This window comes from Lactuca virosa, chromosome 2 (assembly GCF_052849685.1).
Source record: "Lactuca virosa cultivar CGN04683 chromosome 2, Lactuca_virosa_CGN04683_v6, whole genome shotgun sequence".
NCBI lineage: Eukaryota > Viridiplantae > Streptophyta > Magnoliopsida > Asterales > Asteraceae > Lactuca > Lactuca virosa.
In genome coordinates, this window is record NC_136427.1 from 257,012,909 (window position 1) to 257,037,431 (window position 24,523).

General features: G+C 37.6%; 1 protein-coding gene across 4 annotated transcripts; it reads right to left on the reverse strand.

Moving 5' to 3' along the window:
• Positions 1-18,399: 18,399 nt before the first annotated feature.
• Positions 18,400-20,843, reverse strand: LOC145156935 (uncharacterized). 4 transcript variants are annotated; one of them, XM_079076140.1, is made up of 8 exons: positions 20,726-20,843; positions 20,441-20,645; positions 20,109-20,345; positions 19,780-20,023; positions 19,581-19,685; positions 19,315-19,497; positions 19,016-19,217; positions 18,400-18,931 (listed from the first exon to the last, which is right to left on the reverse strand). In XM_079076140.1, exons 1-8 carry the CDS (start codon positions 20,826-20,828, stop codon positions 18,447-18,449), a joined length of 1,764 nt encoding a protein of 587 aa, XP_078932266.1. In that variant the 5' UTR covers positions 20,829-20,843; the 3' UTR covers positions 18,400-18,446. The 4 variants fall into 4 exon arrangements, with proteins under 4 accessions (XP_078932266.1, XP_078932269.1, XP_078932268.1 ...); XM_079076143.1 differs by having other exon boundaries at positions 20,109-20,337; positions 20,439-20,645; XM_079076142.1 differs by having other exon boundaries at positions 20,109-20,326; positions 20,437-20,645.
• Positions 20,844-24,523: the final 3,680 nt, after the last annotated feature.

The window sequence follows — 24,523 nt, forward strand, 5'->3', positions numbered from 1 at the left end:
ACTCATGGATTCTACAGCTCCCCGTAGTCTTACAACGCTCTCTCGCTCATTGAGTCACCATGGGCTCTCTCCATGGTTTTCCCCTGATAATCCCAAGCGATTACTCCCACTCGGATCCACTTGCTCCCTTATCACCCCATAATCTCATCATCAAGTCATCACTATACTAAGTTCACTAACTCATGCTCCGCAGACCAACATAGATAGGTGCTCACACCCACCCAGCTTATGCACCACCACTCCTGATGTAAATTCTCGTAGGCAAGGCACTCTTCTCAGCACCGATACACCCTTAGACTGTCCCACTCCGGCGACAATTAACTGATGGATTCCCACTGGAACAAAAGTCACTCGGTACTCCACTCGTCATCTCACAACTCGAGTCTCAACATGACCAAAAATTAGGACATCGTACTCGGGTACCTCGGTACACCATCATAGCATCTCACGATGTCTTGCCTCAACCACTGATCTTCCACTCACGCAACCCGAAACCTTGAAATACTCCAATCTCACAAATTGAAACACGGAGGAATCGTCAATGACTAAAACACGTCGATGAAAATCCGAAAATCCACCCTCTACTGATCACTACCCATACGAAACTACTCATACCGACTCTGAAATTGGTTGACAAATCAACTGCTGCCCCTCCTGTAGTATAGATCATAATCTATACCTATATCTGCAAATCTCAGCGATTTCACCCAGACCTAAGCGACCCAACCGCCTCGAACTCAACCTTTGCAAACCCAAAAAATCCCTGGCCACAATAAAGTCTCTGACCAACGGCCAACTGTCGTGGATTCACTTATCCTTCCTTAAGCACATACTCATACATCATCTCGCCTTGCACCTCGCCTCATCCACCAATAACCCAGGTCTCATGTGTGCGCACCGCAGGTCTCCATAACCAGTTCTCTTGAATAGATCGCTGATCCTCTCAATAGAATACCCAGTTCTCCCCCACTCAGGATTCGAACCATCACAAATTGGCATACCAACAATCTACTCCATAGATAGTTTCACCATGTACATCACACTTGACTCTTGGAATCGTACCACATAACAATCGATGATCTTCCCTAGAAGGACCAAGCAACTCTAAATATCCCAAACCTCAGATGAAATCCTCGGAATCCTCCCCGTGTGACTGCCTCTAGTCATCCTGAAATCTCATGTCGACACACCGTCGGGTATCCCAACTATCCTGAACTAGTCACGACTCTCAATCTGGAAGTAATGCACTATCACACACTGTATCCCGATCCCTCAACCAACATTCCATCCCGTGGATCATCATAGGAACAAGAGACCTCACTCTCACAGTCGATACACAAGGTAGGCAACGAGGGCCGCCGCCCCGTTATACTCATCTTGATCACCTGAATCTGCTGCTAAAAAGTATGCCTTACTCGACCAAGGCATCTCCTTGTCCTTATCCATATCAGTCCCCACTAATTACTCTTTCATGGTATAAGAAACACCTCGCAGCAACATATCACAATTACTCTGGTGAAAACATCGCAACTATATAATACCCCACAGAATTACCTCCAAACTCTGGAACCGGAAGCTTGTTATCTCATTCACTCCACATGAGAAGCAGAAATATCGTAATGTTCGTCACAGGTTGTGATATCTCAACCATCAGTCGATCACTCAACCCAGACCGAAATTCTCCTCAGCATATCACCTCTACTTTTTCCTCAAGTCCTGCGACTCCAACTGACAATCCACCAGTCAACTCCTCGGGATCTAAACTCAATTCCCTCACAAGGTACACTCCACCGAAGCTCAATCGACATGGCCCTCTGGCACCACAGTTTACTGTATCCTTCTCTCAATTCGAACACCCATCGTTGAATAACTGGTAAAGATGAAAATACCCTCTGCTACGAATCATGGTACCCGAACCATGTTATCTCCCCTTAACCTGCTATTTAGAACCTCTGGAATTCTCCCTGTTTCGAGTATGGGTCCTCTGTTTCAGTAGTATGGGCCCATACTACCTGCCACATCTACCCATACTTTCCACATGGATCGTTCCAGATTTCCTAAGTAGATGCTCATATTCTCGATCACCAATCCCATTACACACGTTCACTCTCCAGCGAATAATCACCTCTAAACAGCACACTCAGCAGGCTACACTACTCCCTAGGCTCTCCTAGGCTCTCACACTTCTCCGCCATCAGCTGCTGAAGAACTCTTCATGATGCCAGTCATCTACCTCCTGAATATCGTCATATTCACTTAGTAGCTGACTCCCACTATTCAAGAGTTCCACAAAGCACAAAGCAAGCAACATTCGGGCATCGGATAATCTCCATGTAGGATCGCGACGAGTTGACGCCTAAACTCGTCGAGTAGGATCGCGACTGATGACTAGGATTAATGAATGGACTCGACGAGTCGGCGAGTCGACTCGACGAGTCCGCGCTGTTGGCAGAAACCCTAAATCTTTGGGCCTGAGCCCTATTTAAAGGCACTTATAGCCTTCAATTGTGGCTACCTTTCCAGAAGAGAGAACCCTAGCGAGTTTGAGTGTGTAGAGTGAGAGGAAGAGCTATCTTGAGCTTTTTGGTGTGATTTTGCAAAGGAGGAGAAGTGTTCCAGCAAGAAGGACCATAGGAGGTTGTTGTTCTGAGTTAGTCAAACAATGAGCTTCATTCTGAGGTACCAAATCGAACCCCTATTCTTCCCTATTATGTAGATTTCATTTTTGGGGTTAGGGCTTGAATCACTTCATTTTTGGGGTCTTGAATGCATCAAATCCCTCTTCCTAGTTATGTTATAGATCTGGACCTTTCTAGGTCCAGAGAGCCAGAAAGTATGAAGCTTTAGTCGAGTAATCATAGGGTTTTGAAGCTAGAAAGCATTAATGGGGTCTCTATGGTATATAATGCAAGATACACCATGCATGGACACCAAGTTCAGACCTTTACGTGACTTTTGGGTGTTAGAAGGTCATATCTATAAGTTAGAGAAACAGATCTGACCTCAGAAGGTCGTTTGAGCATTGTCATGGAGGAAACTCGCCGAGTCCATGAGAGGACTCGACGAGTCGGATCGGGTTGCCCCGCGATTCATGATCAGTGGTAACCCGTCGAGTGAAAGGTTAACTCGACGAGTCGAGTGAGGCCTTAGAAGGATTCAGAGGATACGCATGGACTCGCCGAGTCACCCGAGTGCACTCGACGAGTCTGGTCAAAGTTGAACCGTTGAATGGAGTTGACTTTCGTTGACTTTTAGGGTTTGGTCAACAAGTGGACATTTGGACCATTGGAGGGGTAAAATGGTCTTTTCCTCCTTCTGTGAGATTATAGGAAGGGATTAGTCTAGCCTTTGAGAATCGTTGTTAATTAGAGATAAATTACTTTATGTGATTAGGCGGAGGCTAGATCAGTATTTCGAGTTCGAGACTTTCCGAGATTACCCGAGGTGAGTCTTCTCACTATACATTACCTAGAGTGGTATCCATGTGTAGACCGGAGGGTCTTATGTGTTATGTGTTTACTTGAGATTATGTGTATTGTGATTTATGTATGCTATGTGATATTTAGACCGGACCGGAGGGTCCAACGATTTAGACCGGACCAGAGGGTCCAACAAGCTAGATCGGACCGGAGGGTCCAACGAGCTACGGGACTGGAGGGTCCCGCTGATACACATTGACCAGAGAGTCTTATCGAGTTATAGCCTCGAGTGGCTTATGTGCTGTATGTGGTATTTGGGGAACTCACTAAGCATTTATGCTTACCGTGTTATGTGATATGTGTTTCAGGTACCAACGAGGATCGCGGGAAGGCGCCGGCATGATCCGTACACACTGATAGAGTATTATGTGTTATGTATTTGAGATTCTGGGATATGTTTTACTGAGATAACAATTGATACATTGGAGCTTGAGATTACTTTATGAGATATGTTATGTTTTAAAAATGAAAAATTGTTTTGAAAATTCACGTTGTTACAAGTTGGTATCAGAGCCTTGGTTTGAGGAATTCGGATGCACCTTCGGGCGTATCTGAACTCAAACTGAGGATTTGAGAAAAAATTTCATAAAAGAAACAATTTTTCTAAAAGAGTAAAAGTTTTTTGAGAAAAGCAGAACGGAGCAGTGTGTACGATTAGCCAGCGCCAGAACGGTGATTTCCCAAAATACCCTTACATTATGTGTTATGAGATATTATGTGATATGCTATGCATGCTAGAGTAGGCTAGGCATTCATATTTAGGACTAGAGTGGGCCTGATTCGTGATGCCTTAGCCTAGGAGTTACTGCTACTGTGAATTTATTTGAGTGTGAGTAGGTAGCAAGGAGGAGCTTATGAGAGGTCTACTGGGTGGTAGCCTACGCTCAGCGAGATATAGGGTACTTGTGAACTAGAATCCTAGGAGGAGGACTTGGGGTGATTACTGATGTGGTGTGGAAGGTAGTATAAGGGCCCGCACTACTGGAAACACTGGATCAGTGAGCGGCCCAAGTAAGAATCCTTAGGGTACTAAGGAGCAAGTAGGATTGAGTGATAGAGTGCGAGAATGCTCGAGCGAGTCTCTGATTTCTTTTGTGTTGTATTTCAGAGACACTATGGTGGGTACGCGCCACACTCCAGAGAACAACGGTGTTAGCGATGATGAGATTCGCAGGATGATTCATGATGAGGTGGTTGCAGCCATTCGAGTTGAGATATCAGAGATGTTTGGGTCTATCAAGACCACACTGATTGAGACATTTGACGAGCGGTACGCTGCTCTTACCGATGCTGCTGTTGCTGCAGCTACTGCAGTCGTTGCCGCTGCTAGGCTGCTCTAACAAAATATGTGGCCAAGATGAGAGCTTTTTACCTTCACACGGATGCTAATGAAAGAAGAACACTAGATCCACATCCCCTCGTCAATCAAATCCACATTACACTCCAAATCTTCTCCTAAAAATGCACAAGAATGCTCAATTTGGTCTCTCTCTCTCTCTCTCTCTCTCTCTTCACAACGAATGGGGCAGGTTTAGGGTTTCTCACAGGCTCTAAGATGACAAGGGTGGCGGAAAAGAGGGCCTAAGGTCCTTTAAATAGGACCCAACCACGAAGATTTAGGGTTTCCACACACAACGCCAACTCGTTGAGTTGGCCTCTCAACTCGCCGAGTTGGTCACTAAACCCACGTGGCCAAAACCCGCCTCTACTCGACGAGTTGGACATCCGACTCGCCGAGTTGCTCAGTCATGAAGAATATAAATCACTAAAATATGATACCTGAAATTTCGGGATGTTACACAACAACATTCCAAAACTGTAACTGAATCCAGCCTTAGCAGGCTTCTCAATCTTGACGACGAACGGATCTTAGCCCACTAGCGGTCACCCCTGAAGAATAACCATTTCTACTCTGCCCTAAATCCAAAATCCTAAAACACTGTTTGACTCCCTAGCAGACGGCCCACTCTGAATCACTGTCAATTTAACTCCACTTTGTATTCTAAGCTGATCATAAGACTTCCAACCCTTGGTTATCTTGTTGTTTCCACTAGGAACATAATCATTGACCATCCATTGTTGCCGAAAACTTTTCACTTGATAAAAGGCTTACATAATCCTTCGAGTAAAAGAATCATCCGTACAACGGTTAGACTTAGACGAGAGCTGCGGAGTAAGGTCAAATCAATTACTCTGAGATTATTTAACCCATGAAGAAAGGGACTTAACATATCCACTTAATAACAAGGTGACTCCTAACACAAGTCCCAATCATTAGTACCACCTCAGGCTCATCTTGCTGACCCATAATTACATTTCTGATGCAGTCGAGACCTCCCTGGTCTCATACTTACCTACCAATTAACCGATATACCGGATTTCCAATCGGTTGCTGAGGCTAATAGTCTCACACAATCGCACCACACGACTTCTGAACGAGGGTCTTATCTGGAAAGATCTGTCCTAGCTTGCTTGCCATCATGGATCCAACAGCCCTCCAGATCCAACCGAACATAACCAACCATAAAACCTGATACAACCAAATCCACTTGCTATAAATGAATACTATGTTGGATTAGTGTCTAAGTCCATAACTATAATTGGTATATACTTGACCCGACCCGGCATGGTCCATTTGGGTTGCATGGCATCAGAACAATTGGATAGACCTTTTAATGAGAAGAAGATATTTGTGACATATTAATATATTATAAGTTCTAATATATTAATATGAAATCATATTATTTAATTAGTGTTGATCTAGAATTAATTTGGAATTAATTTAGTGATCAAAAGAGACTAAATAAATATATGGGGATTGATTGTGTAAATCATAGATTCTTATATATGTGGGCTCATGATCCATGATTCCTTATGTTGGGTTTAACCCATGTGGTGGCCCATGGATACTCCATGGAGGTTAAAACCCATGGAGCATAAGGAATGGGTTAAGTCATGGGTTACATGGTGTAACCCTAATGTACACACTATATAAAGACCCCATTGTTGGTGAAATCGGTACTAGTGTATTACATAGAGGGCAAGCCGATTTCATAGAGATATAAGACTAATATCTTCTCTCATGGTTATTCCAAATGTTCATGGTGTTGTGTGAACCATTTGAGGTGTCACACTTGGGGCACTAGGCTCTTGAGCTCCATGGAATCAAGCACCAAACAAGAGGTATGTAATTCTATTAGATTTTATGTTATATGTACTTTATATTATGCTAGTTAGAACAATACCTTGGAAATTTGATATTTGCATGTATAATAGAGAAAACATAGATCCAAGGTATTGAGGGTTGTATGTACACCATAGGAGTGTTAGAATGCTCAAAACCCAACAGTGGTATCAGAGCCTAGGCTTGTTTTCACTTATACTTGATGCAAACTGCTTAAAAATTGAAGTTTTTGTGCTGTCTGAACAGGGGACTCGACGAGTCCAAGACAAAATGCATCCAACTCGCCACGTTGGTTCGTGCACTCGACGAGTTGGACCCCCAAACAGCATATCTTCGAGTTTTGGTGCTGGAATTGGTCTAGAATCATTACCTTTGACTGTTTTGGTTTTATAAAACCTGGTTTTAATGTGGTAATGATTATGTTAAACCAATTTCAATGCTATAATCAAAGTTTCAAGTTTATATATGTTTATGTAATTCTTGAAAATTGTTGATTGTGAATGTTCATGCTTATGAGTTTTGGTAGATCATAGGAATTATGTGCAAATTGTTTGTTATTATAATTCTTGATCTCAATGAAATTGTAAGGAGTCCATAACTTGTCCTCAAATTATGGATTACCAAAAGTTTTTTATGTTTTCTTGATTTATGAGTTAGTTTAGATTAATGAAAAAAAATTGTGTTTTAGTTGTTTTTGATCCAAATTAATCTAAAAAGAGTTCATAAAATATGTTTTTGTAACTTGTCTTCAAGTTATATGAAAAGTCATATTTATGAATCTTAAAACTCATAAAAGTGTCATAGGTTACATAAAAGTGAAGAGTCCTTTTCATTAAATAGTATTATGACTCCATAACTTGTCCTCAAGTTATGGATGTTAAAGAGTCACTTCTTTAAAAGATGTCATTAAAAGATAAGGAGTTACATAAAAATGAAGAGTCTTCATTTTAATGTACATTAAACTCATAAGTTATGAAATGAAAAGTCTTGAATAGTTTCAAAACTTGCCCTCAAGTTTTGGAATTTGTAAAGTTACTCTTCATGTATACTTTAATTCCAAATTGAACCCTTAGAATTTTAAAAGCTAAAATTCAAACTTTATGGACTTCATTAAATTAATTAAAGTGTTTAATTAAAAGAGTTAATAATTCCATAAAGACATGGTTTAAGTTTAATTAAATTAAGAGTATAGTTTAATTAATAGATTAAACCACCAAGTATTTTAAATGTTTAAAATACACCCTTATACTATTATTATAATTTTAATTATATAGATATGTATAAGATAAAGTCAATCTTACCGTTAGTAGGCCTCATTCACGAAGCCGGTCTATAAGGGGGGTATAAGGTTACTGCCTATAAAATGGCAGTTTAATGGGTGTCCACTCTCACCCACCGCTTCCTTGACTGGTGGAGGGTCGTTAGCCGAACGGGTAGGAAAGGACTATAATTCTCCATTCATTAAAAGTATAATGATAAATACTAAGTAACTAAACACTTATAAATTCTCAATCTTAGTTACTTAGGAAAATGTGAAATAGGTGCTAACCCATGAAATTACACTTTGTACCTTACCAAGTCGTTAGTGGAGCGTGTGTGGTTAACCGACACACTAATAAGGACTAGTAAGAGTGGCAAAGGGTAACTTGACTTTATTATAGATCGGTGGAGCGTGTGTGGTTAACCGGCACATCGATTAGGTGATAAAATTAAGGGTACCAAGTCAATTTGCATGGTTATTCACACCTTGTTTGTGATCCTCGGCATCCCAGTCACAAACTTGAGAGGGCACAATCGAGATTCAAACATGCCATTGAAAGTTCAATGTATCTCAAAAGATCTAGGAGTTTCAAATCCAATTAAAACTTAATTATATTTCGTTTTTTATGGTGGAAATTGATAAATCGTCATTTACCTACCTTCAACTATTTTATAATTTGGATTACGGCATCCCTCTTCCAATTATAAATAGGTTGTTGGATCCTAGCCTTAATATTTCATATTGGGTGTTATATTAAGGACTTTAAATCAACTAACTTGAATTTCTCCCTTATAGATGTCTCCTTCAGACAACTATGGTCTTCCCAAATCTTTAGGAACAAGCTATCCTAATGAAGATGATATCCCAAATGGCAATCAAGGTGAAAGATCAATCCCTTTATTGAGCATTAGTGGGACTGAAAATCATACTTCACTTCCTCCACCTCCTCCAATAAATCTCCCTATCCCACAAGTTTCAAGACTTGATAAGTTCTAAGTCACTCAATCCCTATTGGAAAACAAAGTCTATATGTGCTTAGGTCTTGGAGATTAAGTCACATATTGACAAGCCGGGAGAGTCGGGTGTCGAAGTCTCGAGGTAGCTGGCTGTTGACTTGGTTCTTCAGTCACTCCCTGATGACAGATCGCGACATGACCCTTTAATTATCTTATCTATATGCTTGGTGCTGCTAAATCAACAATGATTTGGAACACTGGTAAAGCAAATTTGATTAGAAGATTGACTTCCCAAAACTTCATGGACATTGACAATGGTAACACTGGAAATCCAGAAAAACTTTCTCTTCCCAATGGAAAGGGATCGGCCATAGTCAACTCGGTTGACCAAATGGTAAAGAGAAAGGCTAAGTCTGAGATAGTCCCATGTACCATTCCCAAAGAGTCCATATGTGCCTATTGCCAAAGGAAAGGGGCATTGGTTGCGAAGCTGCCAAATTTACCTGAAATCTCTTAAGGATGGTAAAGTCAAAAGTTTGACTCTACTTCAGATAAAGTCCGTTGTCTAACTCTATTAAGTCTCTTTTAGAGATTCTTAATACATGATGTAATGTAATTACATTTTGATGTTTTTTGAAGAATCAAAGGAAGCTTAAAGAAAAGGTGTGCTGATTCTGATCGCATGGTTCGATGACCAGAATTTTGAGCCACTACATAAGAGTTATGAGATATTGCTTAGGAATAGATAACAACAAAGTTTTCATATGAATTTGCATTGTAAGGATAAGTTTTTTCCGCAAGTTTTAAAAATAAAAGAAAAGTTTTGATTTTATTTATTTTAAGTATCCTTACAAAGGCATTTGTGGAAAATTGTTGTTTATATGTTACCATTGATAAGCAATATTGGAAAAATGAATTTGATTCTTTCGTGGTAGTGTCATAATTTATCAAATAAGGAAAGATTCTCATCACCCAAGTTTCAGTTGGATAGAAACTTGGAATCATGCAAGTTGTATTGTGTGATGAATGAGATTTTTCATCTTTGGAAAATTAAGACTAATTCCTTGTTCACATTCACATGTGAGTCAAGCGAAGGACTAAAGGATCGGGTACATTAGGTTGTGCACTAGTCAGGTCCACCACAAAGGTTGATAAGATTATTCGTTATGATTTACTAAAGTTTAGTAAATATGGTTATGTTTACAAGTTTAAGTGTAATTCTGAAACATTGGAAAAGTTTCAATATATGGCAGAATGAATAAGAAGAATCAAATATGGCAGAAAGATAAAAATTTCTCCAATCTGAAGAGATGGGAGAGTACTTGTGTATCTTGTTTTATGATTATCTTAGTGATTATGGAACCATATCACAATTGATCCTCTAAGGACACCTTAGTGCATTTGTTTGCCTAAGGAGAGGAATCGTGAATTGTTGAAATGGTTAAATCAAAAGATAAATCATACTTCGTTCCAACAACAAATCCTGGAGTTATACTCCAAGATTGTAACTTGAGTGACATAGTCTTTAGAAAGTTTTTAACACTTGTCAAATGTAGAAGTAAGATGTTTCCTGTTCTTGTACATTCGAGATTGGTAAGTTGTGATGTTTTGGATAAGACAAAGACCAACTAAGACCAATTGTGTGAAGTGTGTGTAAAAGAATCTGCACTATCTCCTGAATATTGGGCAAGAGAGTCTTATATGTCAAGAGGACAGTGGGAGTTTAAAAGATCCTGAAATAGTTTCAAGAACTAATCAAGAGTTTTGTTAATCACTAGCCCACGACTTGAGGTTTGTAACCTATCGTGTTGACATATTCTTATTTCTGTGTCCATTCCAGTTAAACGTTGACTATGCTTGTGAGTTCTATGAGTTCTCAATTGTTTGCATAACAACCTGGAAGCAATGGTAGGTCCTTGTGCTGCCGGGTGGCAAGAAATTAAGATTGAACAAGTTCAGTCCATATGTGTTTGGATTTGCCACTAACCTTGTCTTGTGACTATGGTTATGAAAAATTCACATGGATAGGAACACTTACACCATAAAAATCTAAGTGTCATAAGGTTTCTCTTCGATTCATGAAAATGATGGTGAGGAAACTCTTTCACTAAGCAGATTTTAAGTAGATAGCAATTGTGAGAATGACAAAAGGTCTAAACATTATGATTACGACATCCCTCTTCATGATTGTTTAGACACACAAGTGAGCTATCTAAGGAAAGGTGTATGATTTTGATAAAGTCTTATCAAAGCATCTCGTATCAGAAATCTGAACTTTAGTAAGAAAGTCAATAAAGTATTGTTTTTCTAGAAGTCCAGCTGATTTCTGAGTACATGTCAAAGCTAGTGGGAGCATAAGTGTTATGCTAGTAAGATAATAATCATTATGCTAGTGGGAGCATGATGATTATGTTGCAAGTTAGCAATGTTAATTATAGAAAACAAAAGTTTCAATTCACTTTGAAAAGTTGTTTTCCTATAATTAAGGGAGATGATTTTATACTTCATTCCAATTCTACCATCTTAGATTGAGATTTTAATCAACTTTAGTGAAGGATATATATGAATGTTATGTTGGAATGGTTCAACATAAGGAAATTTTGTATATGTTGCGTTCTCAAAATTTTGATTATGATTATGGCATACCTCTTCATAGTTCGAATTGTGAGAATATGGCAAATAAAAAAAATTATAGCATGAATCATGTCCAATATGCTTCGGGTATAGGATCTATTACATGAGCTATAATAGTTATCCTTTCTAAATTTTCCTAATGCTTAGGGCATTAAGAAGGGAAAAGGGATTAGAACTGGATATGACTAAAATGATTAAGCAATTGTCGAGAACAATTTGAGGTTTGCCAAAGATTGGTTACTCATGGACAATTGGAAGTATAGAGTAAGGACCATATTGACATATTTTGAAAAGAGGCAACTCTTGTTCAAAAGTGATGGTCAAAATGGGAATGTGGAATTGTTTCCATAGGTGGAAGTTATTCTTTGAATCTGTGTAAGATTAGAGAACTTAATGCAAGAAGGATGTTCAAAGGAATGTACTTTGAATTTGAGACTTCGTTTCCATGGAATTGATCTCCATTGGAATGCTTTGTAATGTCTGTTGCCAAGTCTTTGTGACTTGTGTGCATATTCATTACAAGAGGATCATTGCATATAAGTTTAGAATCTAACAAGATTATGGTAAATGACAAGAATTTGGTGTTCTTACATTTATTGTAAAGGATTTGGGATTGTGAAATGAGCATCATTGAAATATTGTCAATTAATCTGTTTCACAAAGAGAGGACCACATGTAAACATAGTGTGCATACTTGGAGTATGGCATAGCTATTGTTTGGACGAACATAGTGTGCATGCTTGGAGCATGGCATGACTATTTTTTCAATTCAAGTATTAAGTTGATTAATCGAAACATGAATAATGAGTAATCAATATGGTGCTTAGATAAAAGATGTTTTTTATTTACACTCAAAGTGTTGGGGCCATATAGGATTAGTATTATTCTTGTGTTTCACTTTGCATGTTTTGACTTCCAGAATAACTAGGTCATTCTTCCCGAATGACTAAGTTATTTAAACCATCCATAGTCGGTCATATGTTGGAAGTAGATATGAATCAAGACTGTCATGAATTTGGCTTGTATGATTTGTCTAATGTGCATTAGACATAGAAGTGGTTGCTACAACATTCATGAGTGCTCATAAGTTCTGAGTATTGGATTCAACCCACGCTCATTTGAATCACTTCATGGATTTTATCACGAGTGAATCATGAGACGATAATATCTTATATTCTTCAAACCTAGAGATATGAGTTGTTGACTATGAGTTGGTTATACATTGATTTCACGTAAACGCATTGGTAACTCGATGTTATAAAACGTGCCTTTGTGTATGATTCAACAAGTAGTCAGTACAAGCATATGAGTCGAAGTTTATCCATTCCTTTTACCCTCAAAGGGATAAAAGCGATACTTGTGGGCCCCTCGATGATTTAGTGATGACAAAATGTAAGTGCTCGGCCGGGCCTGGACTGATTTGATTTGTTCAATTAGTCAGTCGTCATAAATCAGAAATCGGGAAACAACAAATGGACAGAGAGAATGATTATAATCCATGTCTCAGTCCATATGATATCTAGAATGGAGGAATATATGATCACTTATCTAATGGACGCGTCATTGATTTGTTCAAAGTTCGACAGCAGCTTTTAAGAGCTACGATTACTGGTCAGGTTGTGAAGGTGTACTTGCAATAATAGTTATTAGACTTATCCAAGTGGGAGACTGTTGGATTAGTGTCTAAGTCCATAACTATAATTGGTATATACTTGACCCGACCCGGCATGGTCCATTTGGGTTGCATGGCATCAGAACAATTGGATAGACCTTTTAATGAGAAGAAGATATTTGTGACATATTAATATATTATAAGTTCTAATATATTAATATGAAATCATATTATTTAATTAGTGTTGATCTAGAATTAATTTGGAATTAATTTAGTGATCAAAAGAGACTAAATAAATATATGGGGGTTGATTGTGTAAATCATAGATTCTTATATGTGTGGGCTCATGATCCATGATTCCTTATGTTGGGTTTAACCCATGTGGTGGCCCATGGATACTCCATGGATGTTAAAACCCATGGAGCATAAGGAATGGGTTAAGTCATGGGTTACATGGTGTAACCCTAATGTGCACACTATATAAAGACCCCATTGTTGGTGAAATCGGTACTAGTGTATTACATAGAGGGCAAGCCGATTTCATAGAGATATAAGACTAATATCTTCTCTCATGGTTATTCCAAATGTTCATGGTGTTGTGTGAACCATTTGAGGTGTCACACTTGGGGCACTAGGCTCTTGAGCTCCATGGAATCAAGCACCAAACAAGAGGTATGTAATTCTACTAGATTTTATGTTATATGTACTTTATATTATGCTAGTTAGAACAATACCTTGGAAAATTGATATTTGCATGTATAATAGAGAAAACACAGATCCAAGGTATTGAGGGTTGCATGTACACCATAGGAGTGTTAGAATGCTCAAAACCCAACATACTACATGTCCAACTGTAGTCTTATATCACAACCGGCCTCATACGACCCACAACCTTCCTTAATTCCATGAATGTTGTGGCCTTCCCATTATCTCACGACCTGCCTTACCATGGTCTAATCCCACCTAGAGGAACTATGAGTCCAAACATAGATTTATCATGCTCTCACTATTACTCAAGAACCATGTGAATGCTACGGGCCACCCCGCAGTCTTACAACACTATCACACTATCTGCCAACCTAGTGAATGCTATGACCACCCCCGCAGTCTTACAACACTTTTATACTATCCGCCAATCTAGTGAACGGTACAACCACCCTACAGTCTTACAACACTTCTATACTATCCACCAATATAGTGAACGCTACGACCAACCCGCAGTCTTACAACACTTCTATACCATCTGTCAATCTAGCGAATGTTATGGGCCACCCCACAGTCTTACACCACCTCTACTATTACTTTCCATTCTAGTGAATGCTACGACCATCCCACAGTCTTACAACACTTCCATACTGCCATGGTCACCGCCCATGGTCCTGCCGCTCAGCTACCATTCCAACCATAATCATCCTGAGTCGAACCCGCATCCGACTATACCCTAAACAGATGTTTGGGTTATGCTTCGAATCCCAAAGCCTTAATCAGACAATAATAGGCAGAGAGGCTCTAACACAACCCTCAACCTGTTCCAAATCACATATCCACCGAACGTCACTACTGATGTGCAATAAAACCTGAACATCCATTCTTGCAATCCTTAGACCGAACGATTCTCCCCCACTTGGACTCGACTGCGCTATTCCAATCCACAAAATTTGATGGATTTCCAATCCATTTTGCAACCTTACAATATAAACTATTAACAACCTGAACTTACAATAACTAACATTCCATTACTAGCCAATATTCACGATCACACACGCTTCAAAATCAGATGAATCCTTACTGAAATCTCATCGAGCTCTACCATTTGAAGTACATCCCGTTGACCTCACTACAAGTCCTTGGCGACTTATCATACGACGAAGAACAATATCACAATTATCGAAATGGGTACCCAACCGATTCCACGACCTACTTGCACTTAGAGCAATTCCCGATGAACCTACAACTGACCACAATACGAACGTATGAACTTGGCAACTACCGATCTTAGATCCATGATCAACACATTTCTTATTGCCTCAAAACCACGAAGAACCCCTACATACCCTACATACAAACCCGACATGCCTACCTCACGAATTTCTTGAATCCCTGTTGAAACTACAAAAGATAGAATCAATTGCTGATCATTTCTCACTTAAGCTTTTTCCAATGATGGCCGATGCTTCCCACATTGAAATCCCAATCTTGCTCACCCAAACATCCCCTAAACACGGCTTTCGGCATGCAAAATGACATATGAAGATTCTTAAGATAAAATGTCTAGACCATCATGAAGAAAACTATAATCCCAGGCGGAGACTTAGATACACCCCACACATCATTTCATACATAAACATATAATCATAAATATAATTAATATGAGCATGAAGGAAAAGAATACAATACACACCTGGAACATCAACTGATGAAACTCAGATCCCCTCGACATGTGACAGAAATGATTGGCTCCTCACCATAGGAACCTCCACTCTGCCCTCACAACCATCAATAATCCTCAAAGTGGCTGGAGCAGGTTCCCTCACCGCCCCTCTCATCAACTTCGGATAGTGGGCCTTCTTGTGGCCCACTTGGTTGTAGTGAAAACATAACGGGATCATCCTATGGGGATAATCTCTGCTGACATGACCAACTTTGGCACACATGTAGCAACCCATACCCCTAGATCGACAAACCCCACCGTGCTGCTTCTCGCACGTGCTGCACTGACCCCAACCCTACTGACCCCTCAACCGTTGGCCTGCAGTCTTAGGTCTCTTCACAGAACCCCCATCTGCCTGCACCTGCTCTAGCTTCCTCTTTCCCAGGTGCTCTAAATCAATTTCTCGTTCCCGGGCTCTAGCAATCATATCATTCAAGGTCTTGCACCTTGAAATACTCACAAACTCCTTGATGTCATCCCTCAACATATCATGATACCTTACCTTCTTCATCTCCTCGTCCATTGCATACTGCGGATTCAACAAGGCCCTCTCCCAGAACTTGGCAGTGATCTCTGCTATAGTCTCAGTAGTCTGACGAAGATCCTGAAAATCCCTTGCCAACTGTTGCACCTCAATAGCTGGTGCAAACTCTGCCCTAAACCGGGTCACAAACTCATCCCAAGTCATCGTCTGTAGGGCTTCGCCTCCCAAGGCGAAGTCTACCTCCTTCCACCAATCTCGAGCTCTGTCTTTCAGAAGACAAGAAGCAAATCTGACCTTCGACCTCTCAGGGCAGAAACTCGTCCAGAAAGCGTTCACCATATCCGCTAACCACATCCGACTAGTAATAGGGTCCTTCTCCCCAAAGAACTCAATATGTCGCCTATGTCGTAAGTATATGTTCTATCTTCCTCGCACGATCTACAACGACCTTCTCCACCTTCTGGAGTGAAAACCTTTGCCTATGTCCTAAATATATGTTTGAAACCACCATATTTTTTTTCCTTTAGTTTCTTTGTGATTGAAGCCGCTCCTGCTGTATTTCTAAGTGTTGTTTCTGGTACCTTATACAATAAAAGTATATCACACGATTACTACAACATCCTCACTTTTGTGACCTCCATATCTCGCTTGTGCTCATCCTTAATAACATCTAGAACCATTTATGGGATAATAACTTGAAAGGGTAACAAACTTTTAATTCTTTGTACAGTTAGTCATTGAACTTTTTTCGTGCTTGATTTACTCTTGAATTATTTGAAATTGTTCGCATTTTACCCTTATGACCGGCTAAAAGCGGTCATAAGGGTAACATTTACACGTTTCAACAAGTTTAAAGGTTAATTCATTACAAAAAAAGTTTAGTGACCAAATATGATCAAAAGTTAAAATACTTTACCTCTCAGGTCATTATCCCATGTAATTTTGATGCACATAACCCTACAATGTAAACACTATTTAGATTCAGATTTAGAATAGAAATTCTAACAAACTTTTGATAAGTACCAACAATGACAAACTTAGAAGAATAATTACACTGAATAAATTTCTTATGTAATAATAAACTACATAAATAAATATTTTGTAACTATTGACTTTATAATTAAGTAAAAGATTATCTTGGGTTTTTTGACAGATTAGCCAAAAAAAAAAAAAAAAAAAAACTAATTTTGCACGATAAATTAGTTGATACATGAGTAATATTTAAAAACAGGTTAATACCAAATTTGGCCTCCAATCTATTTCAAATGTTTATAAAAGCAGCAGTTTATATATTTTATTACATCAAGACCGACCATTAAAGTTCTTTTCAATGCGTCTCTTAGTTTCTTCTATGAATTTGTAAAAGCAAATATGTTAAAAAAATAGTTTTCATATTTTTCTTTTACAGCCTTAAATGTATGAAAACAAATATGTAAAAAAACACTAGTTGTAAAACAAAAGATCTTTTAAAAAAGTTTGTAAAATACGAATATATAAAGAGGACAATGGGAAGGCGTGGTTGCGGTTTTTATACCCTTCAGTTAGATTTATTTTGTTTGTGTATGTAAGATGTATATGAAGAAAGATGAGACTACAACATATAACCGTGTTGCCTCAATGTGAGAGGCACCGACAATGTATTTGTTTGCATTACATTGTGGGCTGATGTTGCATACAAAAGACCCTCCGGTTTGGGCTTGCATGTTTCTTACGCTAGAGGTCATCAGTGGAGATAGTTTCCATACCCTTTGGCAGTGTTGCAAACCTTGGCCTAGGCGGTTAATTAATCGGAATCGGGTAGGGATCGAGACGCCTAATTAGGAATCGAGCAAAAAACTCGGAATCAGACAAAATTGTAAAATTTCGGAATCGGTCAATATTGGAAAACCTGAAAAAAAAAACTCGGAAATTTCAATTTTTTTTTCTGGAAAAAAGTCTAAAATTGTTATTGACGTTCTTCTATTTTGTTATGATTTTTAATAAACTTGTTATATTTGTTATATATATGATTTTTTAAAATTAATTTCATATAATTTATCTAATCTGAATACTCCCCGTCTAGACCGAATACTTGCTAAGCGTTAGTCGGCCCTATAGAAAACTCCTAATGAGTTTTGCAACATTAGAAACTATTTACATCCCCTTATCTCATATTTATGGAACCCTGCATTCCTAAGACCGATGATCCATTAAAATGGTTCGGGTTCGAGAGAGAAATGAAGATAAGAAAAGTAATTACAATTACAAATATATAATTTTTTTTTATCAATAATATAATCTCTTCAATGATTTCCTTATAATATAACAAAGACAAAGAACCTGAAGCTTTAAGAAAGACGATTTCAAAACCAAAAAAACTAGTAATAACCTAAACTAATTCCCTATATATTTCTCACTTCCATCTTCTAAGACCGGCTAGCTTCCGTAGTGAGCCCATATCCAAACGGATACAACGGGTCATAATTTGGGTCCCCAACATTCATAGGGAGCTGATCAACAGTCCTGAACCAAGTATGCGCAAGTTTTCCCGTAAAACCATAATCACCAAACAAAACATCTGCTACTCCTTGGCCTTCAGTCCCCGGAAGCCATGCAGCCACCAAAGCATCCATGATAGGAACATAAGGTTCGATCACTACAGGCCTACCTGTGATTAGCACCACCACACACTCCACCGACCCGCATACATTCATGATGGTTGTGGGACCAGGTTCAGGTATCATTAGAGTCTGGCTGTCTCCAACCGACTCTGAATACGGGTATTCACCCGTTACCACAATCGCATATGAGAAGTTGTTGGATCTGATAAAATCGGGACTCGGCTCCTCTTCATACACCACTTCGGTTGTCGGGTTAACTGCGTTTTTCACTGCTGCTAAAATGGTTGTACCTATTGTACGTTAACATCAACAAAGATTGTTACGTACTGCTATTATATTATGTATTATTAGAAGTGTAAGTAAATTGCATATACCTTTTGTAATATTACCACGTTTCCCATGCCATTCAATGGTCCAACCACCACACTGATTACCAATGTCATCGGCGTGGGTCCCGGCTACCAAAATTCTTGTTGACTTTTTCGGAAGGGGAAGCATTGGCACATCGGTAAATTTACCGTTCTTTAGCAAGACTAAAGATTTCCTTACTGCTTCCCTAGCCAAATCTCGATGATCCTGTTTGTATATGAAAGAAAGAAATTAGCATCAAATTATATGTTCTTAATGTTTTCCTACCAAGAGAATTAACAGATTCAAGAACAATGATTGCAACCTGTTCTCCAAGATATTTTGCCATACTAAAATCTGTGAATGGATTCTCGAACAAACCCATCATGAACTTTACACGTAAAATCCTCCTTACTGCATCATCAATCCGACTCATTGGGATGAACTTCTTCTTCACAAGGTGTGTTAACCCACTGATGAATTCTGGGTAGTTGAACCCAACCATGATCTGCAACAGTTTTGAGTTTTCACATGATCAACAAATAAACCAAAACTAAACTTGTTTTAGCATATAATTGTGTTTGAGCCAACCATGTCTAAGCCAGCTGAAATGCTTTGTTGAATGGACCAAGTGTAATCAGCATGAGGCGGATCTGTCAGCTTGTCAATACCCATAAAATCCGAGATCACAAATCCCTATAAAAGATACAACAAAACATTCAACCATCACGTCTCTATGTATATGAAACCATAATCTTGAAAAGAATAGGAGAAAATACAAGTTCTTTACTTTGAATTTCAGAGCGTTCTTGAGAAAACCAGCTATAAGTTCATGGTTTCTATGCATTTTGACTCCCTTCCAGCTAGAATAAGAAACCATGATGCTTGCAACACCCTTCCGAATCGCATCATGATAAGGAGGCATATGAATGCTCTTTAAACCATGAAAATCTATGGCAGTGTTGTTCTCATTGATGCCTCTTGTCGTTCCACCATCACCGACATAGTGCTTGGCGCAAGCTGCAACTTTTTTTCTGTGAAGCAAAAGGGCTAATTAATCAATCAAATCTACAAAGTACAAACTGACTCTTAATAAAATGAAATCATGGCAAGACTTACTGTCGAACAACAAAAGGAAAGCCTATTTGACCTTTACTATGGATGTCTCCTTGAAGTCCAATTATTATCTCTGTCATGAGTCGAACAATATTAGGATCTTCACTAAAGCTCTCAAAGCAACGACCCCATCTTGGATCTCTACATACTGCGACACAAGGTGCAAAGACATAATTGATTCCTGTTGCTCGAACTTCAAGAGCAGTCGCTGCTCCAATTTTCTTCATCAATTCAGGGTCCCTGTTTATGATTCCAAAAAGAAAATACATTAATAAGGGGTGGAGAAACTTGCTAAAAAAGGAAATAACGATTAAACGAAACTACATTTTACTTGCCTAGTTACTCCAAGCCCAATATTATGTGGGAAAATGGTGGCGTTGTAAACTTTACTATTGCCATGGACAGCATCAATTCCGTACATCATCGGTATACCTAAACGAGTAGCCAATGATCCTCTTTGCAGAGTGTTTATCGTATTAATCCATGCCTCTGGATATGGCTCTTTTGATGGAGGACTCGCTCCACCAATTGATAAACTCCCTAAGGAAGATGCGAGACTCGTTAAAAACGAAATCTTTAGGTAATTGATACTGAAAAAGATAGTAATTTTGAAAGATTACCTATTAAGTAAGTTCGCATTACTTCTGGTGTTGCTACATAACTATCAATGTGCGTCATTTGACCTATCTTTTCTTCCAAAGTCATCCGGCTCATTAAATCCATTATTCGCACACCTAATGGTTGTTTTGGGTCTTTGTATTTCATGTGGGATTTAACGATGATAGCCCAAGAACATGTCGCCAACATGGCAAAAACACACAGATAAAGTTTCTCCATTTCTTATTAATTCAAGCACACATTGCAATTGTCTTTAAAATGCAATAAATACTCGATCAAAGTTGAACTTTAACTAGCAGGAACAAAGGAACAGAGTGAACCAAAATAACACAGGGACCATGAAGCTTTTTTTCCCGCCATTGTTGTTAATTCCTTAAACCAGTACGAAGTAGTTCTCACCATAATCAAATTCCGAAACATGAAGGTACATCATCAAACAAGATACAATCAAACCCCCAAAATAAAAAATCAATCGAAACACAAAAGCACAACATTTGCACATCAAAGCCTCCTAATTCTTGTAAGATTGTTCGAGAAGGAGAAGTAGAGAAAAAATAGGTGGAACTTACAAATTACATGGCCTAGTGTAAATAGTATCTATTCAAATTCATAAATGCATTGCATTTTTGGTCCTATGTTTATTCAAATAGTTCGATTTTGGTCCCAAATAATTTAGTCCTTCAATTTTGGTGCCTAATTTCAAAACTCTCTCTCTCTCTCTCTCTCTCTCTCTCTCTCTCTCTCTCTCTCTCTCTCTCTCTCTCTCTCTCTCTCTCTCTCTCTCTCTCTCTCTCTCTCTCTATTTTTATTTTATTTTAAATATTTCCTTGATTTAAGCTCCATGACAACCTATGAAATATGTTTATGGTTTAGCACCCATAATATTATCATCGTGTACAAAAACAAAGTCGGATCCTCGTTACTACTCATATCCACCATTACATAAAGCATTTAATGGTCCATTTAAACTGATTAATTGTTGCAAATATTGAAACGCACCAACAAATATCACATCAAAAAAACACCCATTTAATGATGCGGGCATAAAACCGTACCTAAAAACGTTGAAAATGACACCAAAAAATGATGAAAATATATCTTAGAACTCCACCAAAAAAACGACTATAACCGCACCAATTAATAGGTTCGTCATTGATACAAAACTTCTGAAGCTCTGAGTTTTCTTGTATTTAGGTCTTTTCAATGAGTGTTTTTTCAATCAATGGTTCAATATATAATTTTTTTTTTGAACTTTCCACCTTTAATTTCATCGACTTCGTTTTCCTCAATTGCAAGTTCTTTAGAGGTTCCAATTGTTCCTCCTTCGATTTTAGTTTCTCCAAAAAGAGTGGTTTCAATCTTCGCAATTTCCTTTTCTTTACTAATGAAAATTTGTTCTTGGCAAATGGCATTTCATCGGCATTGGTTTTTTTTTTTTTAATTTGGCAACACCTGAAAACTTAGTTTGCAAAAACTCGCTCCGTACCCATTGAGTGAAAGTCATTGAAGCAACATCATAAGTCTTTGAATCCTTTCTTTGAGATATATCACCGAAAAAGAAGCATCTGCACAGGTTCCAAATAAGCAAACAACATCGCTAAAACTTAAAACATGACATCCATTTACGATTAATTAGAAAAAATGGAGAGTCTCAAATGCAATTAATGAAAAGAAGATAAATAATGATGAACATACATCACATGCGTTTTCAATCATGGAATCGACAAATCTAGAAGTGTGAGGAAGGGATGTATCCCCAATATTATATACATACAGAAGATTAAATGAAAATTTTGAACGAAATTTGGAAGAATGTCAAGAGAAATGAATAATTTGAACGAATTTTTTAGAGAAAAAGATTAATGGTGCAGTTCAATGTTTTTTTGTGCAAATTGTTTTTGGGTGCGGGAAACCGCACTAATAAATGCTTTTAATGGTGCAGTTTATTGGTTTATTGATGCGAAAATAAATTTTGGGTGTTTTAATGATGGAGTTTTATGCTACAACTGGACCAAAAAAATCTCATCACACTATTAAATACGTTTTGCGCTAGTGATTCGGCCTTAAACTACATAAATATCGTTTTTAATTTTGTATATACTTTAATTATTATTCCTATATGTGTGATTGTGGATCCCGACAACCAAAACAATATTGGATTTAAGTTTAATCAGGTAGAATTTAGGTGAGAACTTGTATAATAATTCAATGTTAAAAAATACATATGATTTTACATAAATTTGGACCAGAGTTTAAATAACCAAATAATTTAAACACAATGTTTCATTTTGTTTAGTTGTGAAAATTGATTCACCTTTAACCCTACAGCCGCTAGGCAGACCATGGGGTTAAACAAATTATATTTATTTTTCCTTGAATCCCTATAACTTGTATCATTGCAGTGAAGCCTTTAACGACAAAAATAATAAAAATATCTTTCGTGTTTGCCATGAACATAGTCGATAATCCTGATCATGTAAGCCATATAAACTGATCGCGTCTTGTTTGTTGTTTTGCATTTATTACTTTGTTGAAGAAATCATTTATCGTTTGTTAAAGTGTTTAAACTCTAATGGTTTCATCAATATAACCATTTATTTTGAAAATTAATTTTTTATGTCTAATGGTAATATTCCATTTCAGGATAAAAGTTATCCAGTGAAAATTTCCTACCATCGGTCTTTTGAGGATCTAACTTGTATCCAGTGGATTGGATTTATCCTATCTAGAATTTTTGTAATCGGATTAAAAGTTATTTAAATTATTTTCCAAATAAAAAAGTATACGTATTCGTATTTATAACCTATCTTGGTGCTTGCATTTTACTCCTGAGTCACATCTTTTCTTTATTCCTGTCGTTTGAGAAGTTGTATCTATATCTATATTTATATCTATATTCTTTAATAAATGAAGATAACTTTGTATCAAATGTCACATTTCTAAATGCATTATCTTTAGATTGTAATGTCAATTGTCTTCTCTGAATACAATTCTCACTTTTTCTTTATTTAACTATTCAAATTCAAGTTTATTTGAAATGATTAAATGGTTTAAATGATAATAATACCTAAAAATCCGACAATCCCTTAATATATTTCCTCTCTCATATTTTAAGGAATTAATGATTGTATTAAGGATGTTTAAGGAATTAATGATTATATTAAGGATGTTTAAAAAATTAAGGATATATAAAAAGTTTTAAAAATTATAATAATTTTTCCAAATATATTAAAAAATGAATGGTTTTTCAAAATTATATAAACATCACATTAATAATGAAATACTAATAGACTAGAACATATCATTAATAATCTTTTTAAAATATTAAAAATAATGGTTTCACAAAACGAAGGTAATAATGTTGTCATTCTCTTCTTCTATAGGCTAGTCTAATTTGAAATTCATTCAAAGGAAATTTGGTTCCTTTAATTACACAAATGGAGTTTTGTTGGAATAAAGCAAAAAATTAGCTATGTAACCATATTTTTCTTCTGTCCATGGATAATTCTCAAGATTTGATGAAGGAAATAGATTAGACTTTCCAACTAACAATCTTTAAAACTAGGCAAATAAGTCAGATATTTTTAATTGATATGCATTATCCCAAAATTTGAGGAGTTAATGGTTTCCATAGTTAATTGTAGAGAAATTAAATATCCTCCTACTTTTTGTTCCAACAGATCTTCTTACCCAATGAAATAATGACATGTGTAACATTTAATGCTCATTTAATGATATTTTAATACACTAATATGACACATGTCATCATTTAATTGGGTATGATGATTTGTAGGAACAAA

Coding starts and splice junctions, on each gene's coding strand:
- LOC145156935 (XM_079076141.1), bottom strand. CDS start 20,828: ATGGATTTAATGAGCCGGATGACTTTGGAAGAAAAGATAGGTCAAATG. Junction 19,686..19,779: donor AGAACGCTCTGAAATTCAAA/GTAAAGAACTTG, acceptor TATCTTTTATAG/GGATTTGTGATCTCGGATTT. Junction 19,498..19,580: donor TTTCAGCTGGCTTAGACATG/GTTGGCTCAAAC, acceptor AAACTGTTGCAG/ATCATGGTTGGGTTCAACTA.